The sequence below is a fragment of the Lampris incognitus genome, chromosome 5 (assembly GCF_029633865.1).
Source record: "Lampris incognitus isolate fLamInc1 chromosome 5, fLamInc1.hap2, whole genome shotgun sequence".
Classification (NCBI taxonomy): Eukaryota; Metazoa; Chordata; class Actinopteri; order Lampriformes; family Lampridae; genus Lampris; species Lampris incognitus.
Genome location: NC_079215.1, coordinates 54,802,104 through 54,820,286, shown reverse-complemented (window position 1 = coordinate 54,820,286; position 18,183 = coordinate 54,802,104). Strand labels below are relative to the sequence as shown.

The following is an 18,183-nucleotide window of genomic DNA, read 5'->3' as shown; positions in this document are numbered from 1 at the left end:
GCCATTCCAAAATGTGGATCTCGTTTTGGTGAAGCCACTCCTTTGTAGATTGAGACGTATGCTTTGGGTCGTTGTCGCGCCGAAAGGTAAAATTCCTCTTCATCTTCAGCTTTTTAGCAGACGCCTGAGGGTTTTGTGCCAAACTTGACTGGTATTCATGATTCCCTCCACCTTGAGTAAAGGCCCAGTTCTGGCTGAACAGAAGCAGCCCCAAAGCCTGATGCTGCCACCACCATGCTTCACCGTGGGTATGGTGTTCTTTTGCTGATATGCTGTGTTGTTTTTGTGCTGCCACTTGGTCTCATCAGACCACAACACAATTTTCCACATGGTTTTGAGAAACTGGGTGTATCTTTTTGCAAAATTTAGCCAGGCTTGGTTGCATTTTTTTTTTTTTTTGTGAAAAGGCTTCCGTCTTGCCACCCTACCCCATAGGCCAGGTATATGAAGAATACGGGAGATTGTTGTCACATGTAGGGAGCCTCTACCAACTGATGAAGTAAAACTGATGGAACAAGCGACTATCTTGCCGGAAAGTTGAACTGAAGTTCTGAATGGTTAGCTGCAAGTGATGTTAATACTTCTAGACATAAGAAATGGAAGTCTTTGGTATCTAAAAAAATGCTCGATTAAAAAAATGTGGACCTCGGTTTAACGTCTCATCCAAAGGACGGCATCTCCTACAGCACAGTGTCCCCATCAGTGGACTGAGGCATTAGGATTTGATATTCGTTGTTTTTATTAGGACCAGAGGGAAGGCTGCCCCCTACTGGCCTGCCAACACCACTTCTGTCAGCAACTCATTTTCCAAGCGAAAGCGCCTCCAAGTCTTTATCGGCCCTCAACCGGACCAATGGTTGAGCGAGGTTCCCTCAACTGGAACAATGGTTGAGCGAGGTTTTCCCTCAACTGGACCAATGGTTGAGCGAGGAGCACACCTGTCCCCAACGACCAATCAGCGTTCCTCGTCACGGGCCGATCGACTGACAGCGTGCTAGCCTACTGGCAACTGTCGACTCAACTGATGTCCGTCTCCCTGCCATTTTTTGGGACTCCAGGTAAATTTAATAGCAATCTTTTTCATACTTAACATAAGTTCTTGTTATGGATTAAGCGGTTTTCGTTTTACTGAGACATTATTAGGAAATCGGACAACAGTGTCAGTCAGTCTAACGTTACTCGAGATGCGCGACTTGGCTAAGTGTCGGGAGGCTACCGTTGTTAGCCTCGCCAGAAAACATGAAATCACACACTTTCATTAGCTTTATTCAGTCCAACAACAGTCCAGCTTACAATATTATTGTCTTATCTAACTTGATGTGTACCACTGAAGTTACCGGCAGCTCAATTCGGGCTGTAGGCCTATGTTTCTCAGCCCCTCAGCCGATACAAAACAAAACAGCCTCTGAGGAACGAGTGGGTTGTAGGCTAACGTTACCCTCTATTCTATATTGTCTCCCAATAATTCTGTTGAAGTTTCATTTCAACTGTATTTGAGAAAGGGTTTCTTTACGGTAACTGCTGTAGAAATATTGTGTGTGTGCAGTGTCACATAAATTAAATTGCACTTTCTAATATTTTTGTATCAACACAGTGTTGTGTGATACCGGTCAATCTATAGAATCTATTTGAGTTTTAACAATTAAAGGGTAAGCCATTTGAGAGTAGCCTACAAAATAAAATGAGTTTAACTCATAGCACTAGGATACACATGGTTTTGGATAGCAAAATAGGCTATTAGAATACTAATGGACTTTAAGACAAATTACTTATATTTCTTCATGTTTCACTCCACCAGGTGAACAACAACATGGACAGAGTAAATCAGTGCAGCGTGTGTGACAAGGTCTTCACTGAGAAGTCCAACCTTACACGCCACATGAAAAGCCATGCACCGAAGGAGAACCAGTGTGCAGTATCAGCAGCCTCGTCACGTCGCTGGGAAAAGGCATGGTGAGAAGAGAAGGTAAGATGTTTACATCTTTACAGCGATTAAATGATGTGAGTAGGCTGTTTGCTCGATTAAAAATAAAATGTTAAGCGATTACACAGATAATTATACTTAAAGATCACTTAGGCCCCACTAGATAAACGGTCTATTGAAAAGAGCAAAGCTAGATTGTCCAATTGTCTGCAGAGTTACCATTCTGTTTGTGTTTTTGTTATGGTTTCACTCGAACCACAACAGATACGTAAACAGAAAGGAACCTCTGCAGAATATCAGACAATCTAATTAATTAAGTTGTTTTGAATAGACCATATATCTAGTGGGGTCTGAGTGATCATGTAGTGTGATTTTCTATGTCATCACTATATATCTCATTTGTAATGCTTCAAACAGCCAAGTACACCTTTAAATGATGTGAGTAGTTTTTTAAGTGGTAATGAAAGTAAATGCACATTAATCTTATCGTATGCTTTATATTTGCAGGTTGGATTTTGAAGAGCCAGAGCCTGTGAGCCAACCCATTCATCAAGAGTCTGCCACTGCTGAGCCTGCGAACCCACCCATTCAGCCAAAGCCTGCCACAGCCAGCTGAGCTACACCGACCCCTTCAGCCAAAGCCTGCCACGGCCACCATCATTTGAGCTGCGGTGTCGGGGGCATCTGTGCTCCTGGTGGTTCCTGCACAGCCTCAGGCTCCAAACATCAGTTTTCATGGGCCATCATGCAGTCAGAGTTTCACAGTGGTAGCACCGCCCGGCCCGCCGCACCAACAACTAAACCAGTCATGCCCAACAAGTCGAGGAGGCCATGCAGTGCTTGCCAAGTACCTCAGTGTGGTGGGCAGCGGAAGCGGTACACACCCTCCAAGGAGAAAGCTGCTGGCTGGGAGTAGCCAGAAGATATTCACCTATTGCCCAGTAACTAGGAAATCCACTACTACTGGTTTTGAAGGTGTTGTGTACACGAGCTATGAGCACTTTAAAAGTGTTGTAGATGAGGAACTGGAAAAGAGGAAATAATTGGGCTCACTCTTCTGCTATGGAAGGTGAGGAACGGCCACGGCCAGGACAGGTGCTGAGCTAAGAGCAAAATCCAAAGTGAAAAGATGAAGCTCTCAATGAAGAGCTGGTCTCGAAACATGTCGCGTTAGCAGAAATAAATGCTTTAATTATTTTGAAGAGTCTGCAGTGTCGCGAGCTTCATCTTTTCACTGTGGATTTCACTCCTATGCTATGCCTTAATACCTCGATATTGGGTCTCTCTAACTTATTTGTGGCTCAATTTTTTCTTTTACATTTTATTTGCAAAGTTCTGTTATTGCACTGTTATTTTAAAGTTATTGCACTGCAAGGTAAGTCCTAGGTAATGTTTAAAAGAGGTGCATAATGTTATGAAAAGGCTAATTATATTAATCATAGTATAGGTAGTTTAAACAAAGGACAAACATGGGACATTTTAATGTTGAGAAGTGTGGGATTGTCTGTCATTAGGCAAAGCACTCGAGTCAATTTAGTGATGAGGTCAACATGCCAACAGTAACACAAAAATAAATATCTAAATTGGTATTTTGAAATATATTTTAATAATATTTGAAGTTGTTAATTTGTTTGCAAAATTGTATTCTGCTTTAACATGTGTGATTTCTTATGGGTCTCTGTGAAATGGAGATTTTTTAAAATGAAATAATAATTTACGGAGAAGAAAAATGCCCACTGTCTGTTTTTTTTCATTTTAATTCTGCTGTTTAAACTGTTAAAATTTGGTGAGTTGATAAATAATAATTAAATAATAATTTTGTCAATGACAGATTTGTCAATGTCTGTGTGTTTACTAAATGCAAGTTTAGTACTGTTGCAATAAGATGACCCCATAATGACTGGAAGTGACCATGACAGGAAGTGTCTTCTGCTTTGGTGCCATGCCTCTTATCCAAGGAGATGCTGTCAAAACTATCCAGCAAGCCTCTGGGAATCAGTCCAGTTAGTGAATAAAAATCTGAAATCTGAGCATGCTTACTTGAATGTGACCTGAAATGAATGGAATGAAGACTTGTGTGAGAAGGCTGGGTCATCTGGAAACATCAGATTAACCTGAGATTGCCACTCAAAACTATCCAATTGACTGTCTTCTAGCAAGTTGTTAGTAAAATGTGCTTATTTGGCATATAATTTAGCATATCATATGATGCAAATGTAATAATGGCAATGATACATTTGTCTGTGTTTCTTGTTGTGGGGTGTTTACAAAGATGTGTTGAAATGAAATTTACATTGCAATCTTTGTAAATGTATAAATGTTAATGTCCTGTTAATGGACCTTTCCCTTTTGCTATGCCATAGAATAACCTTATCTTCTACGGCATCATTTAGGTAGCCATTTTCTATTTGGAATGTTGAGGTCTCCCTTTTGCCATGTCACAAGCAAAAAATACAGACGAAGCTTGTGAGACACAGCAACAATAACTATGTTGCTATGTCTCACAAGCTAAGTCTGGAATGGTGTAATGATGAGGCAGCATGTAATAATGAACAGAGAATAGATGATGAACTGTTAATACGCCACAGTAAGCAAGATTAATTGTTTCCACCTGTAGTCCCCATTTACTTTCATTAAATAGAAACCTAGATGCCGAGTGTCAAGCAGGGGGGCAATGGGTATCATTTTTAAAGTATTTGGTATGACCCGGTCGGGGAATTGAACCAGCAATCTTCCGTTTACAGCGCGAGCACTCTAGCGCACTGATCTAGCCTAGAGCTGTCATACCTTTCTCTGCCAGGAGATGGCACAAATTCCCCATATGAAGGCATGATGTCGCAGGATTTGCTAAACCTAGGATCCCAGGGATATGGACTTGGGGGGGTCGTGACCCTTTCCCGGGATGTCTCCCATCCGAGTACTAGCCAAGCTCATACCTGCTTAGCTTCCGTCATGTGGCAGAGCCAGGGTACATGTTGGTACGGCTGGCAGCAAATTATGTGATCTCTCAATTTGATAAAGAGATGCAACTTAAGGTTCTCCCATATACTGTCAAGGGGCGCTTTGAAGGTTTTACAGAGCATACAGTATGCAAGCCTCTGCATTCGTCTAGGCAAGGTTAGTGTGGAAAGAGTGGGGAGGAATGCGTAAGGGCATGCAAAGCAATGTAAGATGAAGAATTCTGTCCAGGAGAACAAATGTACACAAACAAGAGATACACCTACAGTACCCATGTTCAGATGCTCAAACATAGACAGACACACACACACACAGGCAACATGCATGGGGGAAAGTTAAATTGCAAACACATACCAATGGCATGTATATCAGGGATCAGGAACACTTTTATTTGTCATGAAATGAAACGAAATGCCGTTTACCCCGGCCCACAGCAGTACAACACAAATACAAAAAAAAAAAAAAAAAAAAACACTCAAAAATTACAAGAAAACCTATCCAAACTAACACATATATCCAAACTGAAGAAAAAAAAAATCAGTCCAAGGGAACAAACGCCAGCCAGGATGACTGTCGGAACTGCCGGTCTGCATGGGCTAGCAGTTAGCTTAGCCCACCCGGCTTCTGTGTCCTGTCAGACTGCTTTTGGTGTTTCCTCCTTGGGCGTAGCTCCAAGCAGGGGCTGTGGTCCGTGGGCCCACCGAACGAAGCAGACCAAGTTCTCCCTGCTGATCCAGCACCAGCCCTCCCAGCCAGACAACCTCGACACACCTCCCCGCACTCCACATGATGACATCAAAAACACCACAGACAACGCCAGGTGAGGCTGCCGCCAGACAGCCCTTGGTGTTATCGGAACTGCCGGTCTGCATGGGCTAGCAGTTAGCTTAGCCTAACCCGCTTCCGCGTCCTGTCAGACCATCTCTGTGTTACCTCCTTGGGTGCAGCTTGGGTAAGGCCATGGCCTCTGGGCCCAAAGGATGCAGCAGTCCAAGCTCTCCCAGCCAATCCAGCACCAGCTCTCCCAGTCATCAAACAAAGACAAAACTTAGACGCAGATGTGGACAAAGACACTGCATGGATGGTACTGGGTGAGGCCACCGCAAATGTGAATTCGCGCAGCCATATATGAACATATATGAGATATAATATATGTAAGGACCTCTAAAATCTACTGTACATACTTTGTGGTACTTAATTTACCAGCATGCATTGTGTCTTAAACATTTCCTATGTTCTTATAAGTTTCTAAACATGTAAACCAATGGAATGTATTTGCTCTTTGTATTTTTATTTGAATTTTGTTATTAGCCAACGATATGGTGTAAAGTTATTATGCCCGCGAAATCGCGAGGTTCGCAACGGTCAATCTCCTCACAGAGAGGGAGGAGCTTGAGAGTCCAAGCGAGTACTCTGAGGAGAGACGTCCATTTTTTTTTCTACCGCTCCATCTCACGTACCAGTTTCGCAGAGACTTTATACACAGCCTGTGTACTAGGCCCGCATTTGAGTTCAGGAGTGTTGCGATTGGCCCGCGGTCGTATGCTTGCTGGTGGGGTTTGTTTTAGTATGCCAATTATTTTGTTTATGCCCCATAGCCATTGTCGCCGCTAGCTAGCTAAGTGGATTTAGCATCCAGTGCTAGTGTGTTAGCCAACTAGAGATGTGGAGGCTAGCCAGAAGTCATCGGGCTGCGCTGGATGGTGATCTAACTAGGGGAGCCGCTCTGCTCCATTCCTGGGACCTGTCTGCTGTTCAAAGAGGACTCGCTTCATCTGCTCTCCAGCGCTGGGCCCACCGGAAGACCACCATCTTCGCCAGGGTTTTCTGAACATTGCAACCTGTGGCCATCTTGTGGTTGGCTGCCTTGCCCTCCGCGCAGAGAGCTGCTTTATGTGCACCAACGGGCCCCAATGGAAAGTGCTGGGTATTTTTGTGTTCTTTTGTTACTTTTCTTCCAGTTTATTGTGACCGGTTGTCACACCCTGTGTAATTCCAATTAATGTTTATTTAATCAACAATACTACACTCGTGTGGTGCTCTCTCTCTCTCTCTCTCTCTCTCTCTCTCTCTCTCTCTCTCTCTCTCTCTCTCTCTCTCTCTCTCTCTCTCTCTCTCTCTCTCAGTGTTATCAAATAAATCCTATTATTATTAATTATATTTCGGGTGTATTGGCAGCTCATTTTCCGCTTATGCAAAGCCTAGGTTACTTTTAGAGTGCTGGTAATAAGCTTGTACAGTAATTCAGTACACAGCAGGGTTATAAGATCTACCTTAACCACATGTTTGTTTAATTCTGGGAAGATACACCATTCACTAGCCTTAGGTAAGTGTAGTATTTTCACAGTGGAGGCACCGCGCTACTAAATTGATTATTATCTTGGTTAATTATTTCTATTATCAATTATCACTAATATTGTCATTAGGGGCACTAGCCTACTAGTACACAGGAGGTTCAGCCAGCTCACCATTCCACCGCTGACAACTCAGGATCCTGTTGCGCTATTGAATTGTATTGTAACACTTTAGTAACTGGTAGCATTAGGCTTTTGTCTTGTTTAAATGTGCTTGGCGTTGCCCGCCAGTGAAAAAGGGGTTACATATATATCATATATGATAGATGAACATATCCATACATGGACACACACGCGCATGCAGATGACACAGTCTCCGAGTGGCATGGGAGAAGCCAGCTTCACACAGTGATGTAACTTTGAAGAGGAAGAAGCAACACCTTGCCAGTCGGCTGATGTGACTAGTCCAAAATGATTCCCTAGCAGTTCTATATGGAGAAAATGGTGACGGCACACCAACCTGAGTTCTGCTCAGAGTGATGATGTGTTCTCCTTCCACACTGTTCCTCTTTCTATATTTCACCGGTGACCAACTTCAGTTTTTAAACATCTAATAATAACCTAAGAAGTGATCAGATATGTTATTCCTAGATCGTTTATTCCTTTATATTCATTCCGTGCGTCTCCCCTTTTGCCTGCCCCTCTGCCGGTGGGTATCCCCTTCTCTTCCTCCTTCATATTTGCATTCACATCTACCCATCTACTTCCCCAGCTAGTGCAGCCGCAGGGAAATCCCTTGATGATGGTGCTCCATCAGTAATGATTTTCTGCTCGGTTGAGCAATCAAAGGCACCTGAGCGCAGGAGCTTTCCAGTCTACATGTACTCATCTTCCCACCCCCCCCCCCATAAACCCGATAACACTTCCTGTCGTGCATTTCATGAAACTTTCAAAGACAAGGTAATCCGATGCATCAATCCCCCACATCAGTGAACCCCTCATAGAATCCCTCAGGATTCCCCAAACTGTGCATCTCTTACTCCTTTCCAACATCACCCTCTCTCTCTCTCTCTCTCTGTTGTTAGGTCTAAGGCTGAAAGAGAAGGCGTAAAAGCCCTGCACTGTTTTTACACAGTGAGGAGGGAGGCAGAAAGAAAATGGCTGAGGCACTGCTAGTGGTGCGGGGGGATGGGGGGCAAGATGCATTCCTGGGATCCAAGAAGAAGAGAGCGCTTCAGAGACACAAGGTGGCGCTGCATTAGCTTTGACGCATCCAAGCAGGGGAAACCGAGCTACTGGTTACTGCCTTGGGAGGAGGAAGAGAACAAGATGCGAGACGGGTGCAGCGAAGGCCGGAGGAGATGAGGGTCCGACAGCTGGCTTGATACCAGGTTGAAGTGTTTTGGGCAGAGCTGGTAGATTTGCTGGTAACTTGGGATGGCAAGTTTTTTTGAAACCATTGAAATATTCTCTTTCAAATAATCATCGCCCCTCAATGCTGGCAGAGGCACAGAGAATGCCAGCTGCACTATATGTGGAATCATCAATTTTTGCCCCATGAATATACAGTACACTCCCCGTCATTCAATGCCCCATAGAAGGGTTTTACAGAAAGGGGGAAATGAGGCAAAACTGAGTAAATGGTTTGTTGTTTTCCACGGAGATGGTCATTACTTACAAAAAAAAATAATGATGAGAAAAAGAGGGGAACAGGTGAATACTGGGATTATTTTTGATTTATTTCAACTGCCTCTAACATTTGCATCTCACATGTACTGTTAGTGCAATGCAGCCACAGAAAATCTGCATGCGAGAAAGGCAGAATTGTGTTTACGAGAGGGTGACACATGGGAGAGTTAAAACATGTCTACATCTGTCACCGCACACTGACCTGGCCTTGCTGTATCATACCACATTCGACACAATGGCTATTTTTTTGGGGGGGGGATTCCCCCCCTTTTCTTCCCAGTTGTACTTGGCCAATTACCCTATTTTCTGAGCAGTCCCGGTCGCTGCTCCACCCCCTCTGCCGATCCGGGGAGGACTGCAGACTATCACATGCCTCCTCCGATACATGTGGAGTCGCCAGCCGCTTCTTTTCACCTGACAGTGAGGAGTTTCACCAGGGGGACGTAGCGCGTGGGAGGATCACGCTATTCCCTCCAGTTCCCTCTCCCCTGAACAGGCGCCCTGACCAACCAGAGGAGGCGCTAGTGCAGCGACCAGGACACATACCCACATCCGACTTCCCACCCGCAGACACGACCAATTGTGTCTGTAGGGAAGCCTGACCAAGCCGGAGGTAACACAGGGATTCGAACCGGCGATCCCCATGTTGGCAGGCAATGGAAAAGACCGCTACATCGCCCACCACAATATATATTTTGGAATGTGTGCTCGTGAAGGATTCTGGAGGCCATATACTACTTCATCCGTTTCATTGCAGTGTACATCCAAGCGGTGATGTTTCCATGACTGCTGAGTCAACCCTTTCCCCGGATGGGGCGTTGGCCGAGGGATATCAATATTAAAGACATTAAGTACACACCTGATTATGCTGAAGGTCACTAAAGGATGTGGATTTAAAGAGGAGCAAGAAGAAAATCTCTACTGTTTATGACAAGAGATGGAACGTTACGCATGGCTCTGGAACATTCCCTGAAGGCAAACTGTCATTCTCACTCAAAGATTTAAAGATGAGGAAGGGGGGAAAAACAGGAGCAAACTTTCGCTGAGTGGAGAGTATGTTTAATAGGTGTTCTATTCTGTGTTGGCGACTCGGATAAATGACGTCTACGACCTTCAGTGTCCAAAGTAAAGGCAAGGAATATTAAAATGTTTTACAAAAAAAAGATAGCCGTTAATGAATTATGCCACCATAGGGAGTTTATAAACGGAAGATCCAAGAGTACGTAGTGCCGTGCATGTACAATGAAGTGCTCGCCACAGATACAGTATGCAGCGCCTCAAGTAGAGTTACATAAGAGACTCCACTGAGGGCCGTGCATGACATGTGGGCTGGGGGTTGAGGCTGCTGGTGCTGCTGGTGCAGCCTCTGTGCAGCCTCTGGGGTGTTAACTCACTCCAGCAACAATATATGGGAGCGCACCATTTTCTCAGAAGGATTTTAAATTTGTTTTTAAAAAACCAAATAACATCGTGTTGGCACGACAGCCTGAGAACAGAGATGGAACTGAGAGAGAGAGAGAGAGAGCGAGAAAGAGAGAGAGACGGAGAAAGGGGGGGGGCATCTGGGTGGTGTGGCGGTCTATTCCGTTGCCTACCAGCAGGGGGATCGGCGGTTCGAATCCCCGTGTTACCTCCGGCTTGGTCGGGCGGCCCTACAGACACGATTGGCCGTGTCTGCGGGTGGGAAGCCTGATGTGGGTATGTGCCCTGATCGCTGCACTAGCGCCTCCTCTGGTGAGTCGGGGGGGAGGGGAAACTGGGGGGAATAGCGTGATCCTCCTACGCGCTACGTCCTCCTGGCGAAACTCCTCACTGTCAGGTGAAAAGAAGCGGCTGGCGACTTCACATGTGTCGGAGGAGGCATGTGGTAGTCTGCCAGAGTGGGTGGAGCAGCGACCGGGATGGCTCGGAAGAGTGGGGTAACTGGATGGGTACAATAGGGGAGAAAAGGGGGACAAAAAAAGAATGAAAGAGTGGGAAAGATAGGAAAGGAGGAATAGAGAGAGAAGAGAATAAATAACAGGCAGGAAGCGACTCTGTGTGTGTGTGTGTGTGTGCATGTGTGTGTATTGGGGTGGAAAAACAGAAATGTAAACAGACATTCTCTCGTAAAGAAAATGCATGTGAGTGATCATGGCTGTTGGTCTAATCCCCCACTGCTACAACTACGCAAAAACAATTTCACTCAAGCTGTTTACTCATCCTCTCTCTCACACACACACACAATATGCTTACATATTTACTCATGATAAATGAAGATTGATAATAAAGCCTTGATTAAAGAAACAACATAGGAAATCTTCCTTGACTTACTCAGCCACACTTCTATCAAGAAAATCAAACCAAACAACTTAATTTCACCAAATACAAAAAAAGCAAAGGAGTTGGTCACTTCCTGTCACAGTGGCCTAATTTACTTCCCCCACAGGCTATTAACCTTGTTATCAACTAAATAGCCTGGCGTACAAATAGAGTGATATTGGTTAATCGTATATAAATGACCCATATTTGTGTGCGTGTGCATGCATGCTTGTGTGTGTGTGTGTGTGTGTGTGTGCATGCTCATGTTGACTGTAGATTGGAGGTGACGCAATCGCCTTTACTTTGGGCTGCAAGTCCCACATGTTCAGTGCACCCCCCCATCCCCCCGCCCTGCACACACACACACACACACACACATCTGAGTGATGCAACACACGTCTGCCTTACTGGAGCCAACGGACGCGTTCATCACTCTAGTCGTCTGTATGACATACCATCATACACTTACATTAGACCGCTGTATCAAACACGTCTCTCGGAGGAGCTCGTTATGCCTGCGAAACTCTTCCTCGTGCAGCATCTTCTTCTGCAGCAATTACCATTATCAAGGTCCTGGAGATGATGTGCGGTTCGATGGGAACTCTTAGAACTGAACATTCAGCAGAACGGGACCTCGGCTGGGAGGTTTGCTCTCTACATGTGATGTATTACCACATTCTCCGCCCGGCCAGAATAACGCCGTATGGCTTTGATGATACGTCCCAACTGATCTGTAAAGTACAAAGTTCCCATCATGCCGCTGAAATATTTGTATGAGCCTGGTACGACGGTTCAAGAACTTTCCGTGTCTCCGCATGACCACGGCGGAGAGGTTCCAGGATTAAAAATAATGTGAAAAGCACCTTCTCTGTACATCTCTGCAATTGTTTTGCCAGAGAAAATTGCTGGAAGGGTAGACACTTGTCTCTAAGCATGTCTTTCCCTACTCACATTTAGAAAAAGGATATAAAGGGGTGTAGATGTAGAGGACAGTGATGGTGGTGTCGTGTGTAAAGATGATAAAAAGGTGTAGATGTAGAGGACAGTGATGGAGGTGTCCATGTATAAAGGATATAAAGGGGTGTAGATGTAGAGGACCGGGATGGTGGTGTCGTGTATAAAGATGATAAAAAGGTGTAGATGTAGAGGACAGTGATGGAGGTGTCCATGTATAAAGGATATAAAGGGGTGTAGATGTAGAGGACCGGGATGGTGGTGTCATGTATAAAGATGATAAAAAGGTGTAGATGTAGAGGACAGTGATGGAGACGTCCATGCATAAAATATATAAAGGGGTGTAGATGTAGAGGACAGTGATGGAGGTGTCCATGTATGAAGGATATAAAGGGGTGTAGATGTAGAGGACAGTGATGGAGGTGTCCATGTATGAAGGATATAAAGGGGTGTAGATGTAGAGGACAGTGATGGTGGCGTCTGCATATAAAGGATATAAAGGGGTGTAGATGTAGAGGACAGTGATGGTGGTGTCCATGTATAAAGGATATAAAGGGGTATAGATGTAGAGGACAGTGATGGTGGTGTCCATGTATAAAGGATATAAAGGGGTGTGGATGTAGAGGACAGTGATGGGGCTGTGGGTTAATTGGAAGGTAACAGTGTTGTAGTAGAACATCTCATCCCAGTTTCTCACAAGTCTACCCAGAGAGTTTAGCTGGCTACTACTGGCTTCTCATGACTCGCCACATACTTTACTGGTCTAATTTGCTGAACCCAATACATGTCGACGATGTAATAAGAGGTGTTGGTGTCTTAGATGCCCTCATATGACATTGGTAAAACTGGGGATTGATTGTGACGTCCACTTTACCCCTGGACACAAATACATCATGATTTTCTCCCTCAATGTGGCCATGCAAGGCGGTGTAGTTTTTTTGTTGAATTTAAAACCAGTTTTAACACCCTAGGGAAATGCCAACATGTCTTCAGCATGAATAACTATGATTAAATGTTTACTATCTCTTTAATGCATGTCTCAAAATACCAGGATCTAACAAAAATCCAACGAGCACGACCAGACACAACAGTCTATAGATCTCAAAATCCCATCCTTTTTTTTATTACTTTACTTGATCAAGAAAACACAACAGCTCTCTAGCCATCCCTCTCCTGTCGTGAAGGGATGGAAAAGGGAAGGAAGGACTTCAATAAAAGTGTTACCATCTGAGAGCGATCTTGATAGGTGTGGTGAGGCAAGAGGTGAAGAGGTCAGCCGGGAGGTCGGGATTCATGGGCAGCAACTCGCTGGCCTCGCACGCAGCCAGCTGGATGCAGTTCTTCATGGAGGGAGGCAGGGGCATCTGGGCAAGTGGGTGGCTGGGGTTGATGGCTGCCACCTAGATGGACACACAATATGTCTATTTAACAACAGCAATGGCAAAATATTTCCCATCATTCCTACAACAGGCACAGTCCAAAGCATTATTTGCAACTGAAAAAAGAACAGTCTAAATGTGTTCTAAATACATTCTTCAACTGCAGGGCCTAATGGATGTGATCCTGGAATGGGCACAGAACCAAAACCATTTCCACCTCCACAGAAACTGCATGCAAAATACTACAAAAGGCAAATTAAATGTTGTAAAATATCACTTTTATATATATCAGAGGCCAGAAAAAGCAATAGAGAGTGAGAGAGGGGGAGAAAGACACACATTTGTTAAGTTTGTCCTTTGTTCTGTGCAAGGCACTTTGTGAGGGAACTGTTGAAAGCATTTTCTATAATAAAAACGACATGACATGATTCAACATTGCTAAGTCATATCATTGGTTTACAGATGGGTGGGATAGAGGGATAACAGACAGCTGGGCCAGGGAGAAAGCCAACTAATTTGTGTATAAGGAATTAGCACTGAGTGGGATCTCTCTCAACTCATCCTTGCTAGTCAAACCGGCTGTCGACACAAAGCCCAAGAATCTCAAGTTTGAGTCAGCAACGTCAACTTGGATGGCGACACAAGGTTAACCATCCTCCTGAGTGGGAGGAGTCCTCTTGATTGCTCATAAGCACAAATGTGAGAACAAGAAAGCTCCGGTAAATGATACCCGCTACGGCTGAAAACGATCCTGTGCATAAACACCAAAGAACAGTGGAGGTTGTGACTCATGGTCACTGAATGGGTCAAGAAAGTCAAGGAACTATTGCTGTTTTGGCCACTGGGGAAAGGAGTGACACTTGGAAATAAAGTGTATGAACTTTGTATGAAATTATGAATGAAGCTGGGAGGGAAACAGGGAGGGAACTAAGGAGGCAGCAGATACTATCAAGAAGAATTCTCCCACCTCAGTGAATGTTTCTAGTTTTGTACGCACCATCATTACTGTCTCCCTACCCTGCTGTATTGCTCCCAATCTCTCCTCTCCTAAATGTGTGAACCACAATAATCTAATAATCATTCCCACCACTGGTGGTGGTGAAATGTGCAACGAAGTACCTAATAATCTACAAAGCAAAACATCTAATGTTATCAAAAGTGTGACCACATATTGTCCAAAGCGTTGGGCATCAAATTTGTCAACAAGGCGTCTAATTCCAATTAACATTTCACCTGTTGGTAGCTTCTGAAGTTCTGCCTAGATTTGGTTTCATAAAAAGCCCTACTAATAAACGATCTGATTCTTGAACATAGTTTCGATATGACTGGGTTATGTGAAACAGGGCTGAAACCAAATGTTTTCCTTCCCTTAAATGAAGCTGCCCCACCCAACTATACGTATGTCCATGTAGCTCGGGCAAATAAACAAGGTCAGGATGTTGCCTTAATTCATAAATCTATTTTCAATCTGACTCCTACACTTGAATCTCAATTCCAGTCTTTAGAGGCTCTTGTTCTTGGTCCATCTCCCTCAGCCATGAATAGACTCGGCTCAGTCCAAATTGTGATGCTCAGTCAACCTCCTGGCTCTTACCCACTATTTCTTGGAGAATTTGTCTAAGGTCTTGTTACTCATGCTGATGAGAGTCTAATTCTTGATGATTTCAATATTCATCTGAATAAGGCTGCTGATCCTCTAAGTAAAGCCTTTCTGGCACCAGGCTTCTTTTTGGGTTTTTCTTCTTTGGGTTTTTCTTTTAGGGTTTTTCTTCTTCTGGGGCTAGGCTTCTTTTTGGGTTCTCTCAGTTTTTCAAGAGTTGACTCATTGCAGTGGTAACACCCTTGATTTGGCTTTAGCTGAAGGGATAGCTGTTTCTGATCTGAATGTCTTGCTAACACATCTGCTGTGTCAGATCATTTGCTCATCGAATCTGAAAGCATTATTGGCCTGTCCAGTTAATGTCAGCACAGATGTAATTGCCACTCGCCACTTTGGTCCCTCCACTGTAGCTACATTTGGCCAGCAGCAGCCTGAAGTGCTGGCTCCTTTCACTGCGAGACTGACTCTGTTGAAAATTTCACTAGTGACATAAATATGGCCCGCTCTAGTCTCCTCGATTCAGCTGCACCTCCCACTACCAGAGCAAGGTGACTACAGAGGCCTAAACTCTGGTTTAATGACGAGACACGTGCTCTTAAGCGGGCCTGGAGGAGACTGGAACTGTAAATGGTGAAAATCAAAATTGTACGTTTTTTTTACCTATCGTGGCATGAGTGTTTATCGAAATACAAGCATCTTTTATCTGCTGCAAAAGCAACGTATCTCTCTCATGTAATCAATATTAATAATCAAAACCCCAGACTTCTCTTTGACACTGTACCAAAACTTACTAAAAAGCAACCATCTATTAGCTACTCACCATTCACCGCCCATGAGTTTCTAGACTTTTTCTGCAATAGGATTGATGAGATCATAAACCAAATGAGTTCTTCAACTCCAGTTACTCCTGCAGATCCTGCCTTACCAACTTCATATCTATACAATGAGTCACTGACAGTCCCTGTTATTACAGCTTTTGAGACTATCTCTCTTGACACTTTGACTAAGCTTGCGTCAGCTTCTAAACCAATTACTTGCCCACTTGACCCCTTAGCAGCAAAACTTTTTAAAGACCTCTGGCCTTTCTTGGGACCTACAATGCTAGACATTGTTAATTTATCACTTACTACTGGCACTGTTCCCAGCAGTTTGAAGAGAGCTGTGGTTAAACCTCTACTTAAAAAACTGCACCTCGATCCCGGGTCTCTTGGTAACTATCGACTGGTCTCTAATCTTTCATTCTTTTCTAAAGTACTAGAGAGATTTGTGTATCAACAACTTTCGGCTCATAAAGAAGAAAACATCTATATGAACCTTTTCAATCGGCTTTCAGGGACTGTCACTCCACTGAAACTGCTCTGACCAGAGTGGTGAATGATCTTTTACTAGCTATGGAGTTTGATTCCACTTCTGTGCTTCTACAACTGGACCTCAGTGCAGCCTTTGACACCATTGACCACTGTATACTATCAGATTAAATTTGAATTTTTGTGTTTCTGGCTTAGCTCTCTCTTGGCATAAGTCCTACTTATCTGGAAGAACACATTGTGTCTGCTAAAGTAATGTTTTATCAAAATTCTCTGATGTTAAATATGCAAGGCTCAGCATTTTCGGTTTTTATTTTTCAAAGCCATCCAGCATGCCAAATTTCGCCACAAGAGGACACTGTTACATAACCTCACATGAACAAGAACAACTTTTGGATCCATGGAAACATAAAATCCGGGTGAAAAATCAGTTTAAAAATCTGGGTATTTTTCGGTGAAAATCGGTAAAAACCGAAAACATTGAGCCTTGTAAATACGCTAAAGGGCACAGTTCTTGGCCATCTATTTTTCTCTCTTTATATGTCACCTCTTGGCCAAATCATACGCAGTTATGGAATAAATTTCACTTGCTATACTGATAATACTCAGCTCTATGTGCCTATAAGGGCTGTTGATCATATGCAAATGACTAATTTAGATGCCTGCGTGGCTGCTGTGAAAAATTGGATGTCACTAAACTTTCTGCTTTTAAATTTGGATAAAACCGAGATGCTGGTCATTGGCCCTGCTTGACACAGACACGAATTTGATCAAGTAACAATAACAATCGACAACTCTGTGATTTCACAAAGTGTGGCAGCCAAAAATCTTGGTGTTACATTTGATCCCAGCCTTTCCTTTGATAAGCACATTAAAGAAATCACCAGGACTGCCTTTTTTCACTTATGTAACATAAACAAAATTCAGTCTTTCCTGTTCATGGCTGACACAGAGACTCTAATACATGCATTTGTTTCATCCAGACTTGATTACTGTAATGTTCTGTTTTCAGGTTTGACAAATCCTAGTACTAAAAGTCTTCAGATGGTTCAGATGGCTGCAGCTAGAATCCAAACTAAAATTGGAACTCCGCCCCCCTTTTCTCCCCAATTGTACCTGGCCAATAACCCCACTCTTCTGAGTCGTCTCGGTCGCTGTTCCAACCCCTCTGCCAATCCGGGGAGGGCTGCAGACTACCATTTCTCGCCCGATACATATGGAGTCGCCAGCCGCTTCTTTTCACCTGACAGTGAAGAGTTTCGCCAGGGGGACGTAGCACGTGGGAGGATCACACTATTCCCCCTAGTTCCCCCTCCCATCTAAACAGGTGCCCCGACCGACCAGAGGAGGCGCTAGTGCAGCAACTAGGACACATATCCACATTCGGCTTCCCACCTGCAGACACAGTAAATTGTGTCTGTAGGGACGCCTGCCTAAGCCGGAGGTAACATGGGGATTCAAACCAGCTATCCCTATGTTGGTAGGCAACGGAATAGACCGCCACGTCACCCGGAAGCCCCAAAATTATAAAATCTGACCATTACACCAATTCTTGCCTCCTTTCATTGGCTTCCTATCCATGTTAGATCATAATTGAAGATGCTTCTGCTGACTTATAAAATCCTAAATGGCTTGCCCCATCTTACCCGTCTGATCTCCTTAACACTAGAACAACTGGGATTTCACTCCTACCTAAAAGGACCATGGCCCATCAAAATGACGGCCGGCTTTTAAACTCTATATTCTGTCAAGATAAATACCTAATTGAGATATTAAT

At 44.0% G+C, this 18,183-nt stretch overlaps 1 protein-coding gene across 1 annotated transcript in view; it reads right to left on the bottom strand.

The window, feature by feature from the left end:
- Positions 1-18,183, bottom strand: part of rptor (regulatory associated protein of MTOR, complex 1) — a 330,716-nt gene that overhangs the window by 177,738 nt on the left and 134,795 nt on the right. Inside the window, exon 7 of the mRNA XM_056279703.1 lies at positions 13,345-13,520. Within this exon, the coding sequence (XP_056135678.1) occupies positions 13,345-13,520 (176 nt within the window). The remainder of the gene's footprint in view (positions 1-13,344; positions 13,521-18,183) is intronic.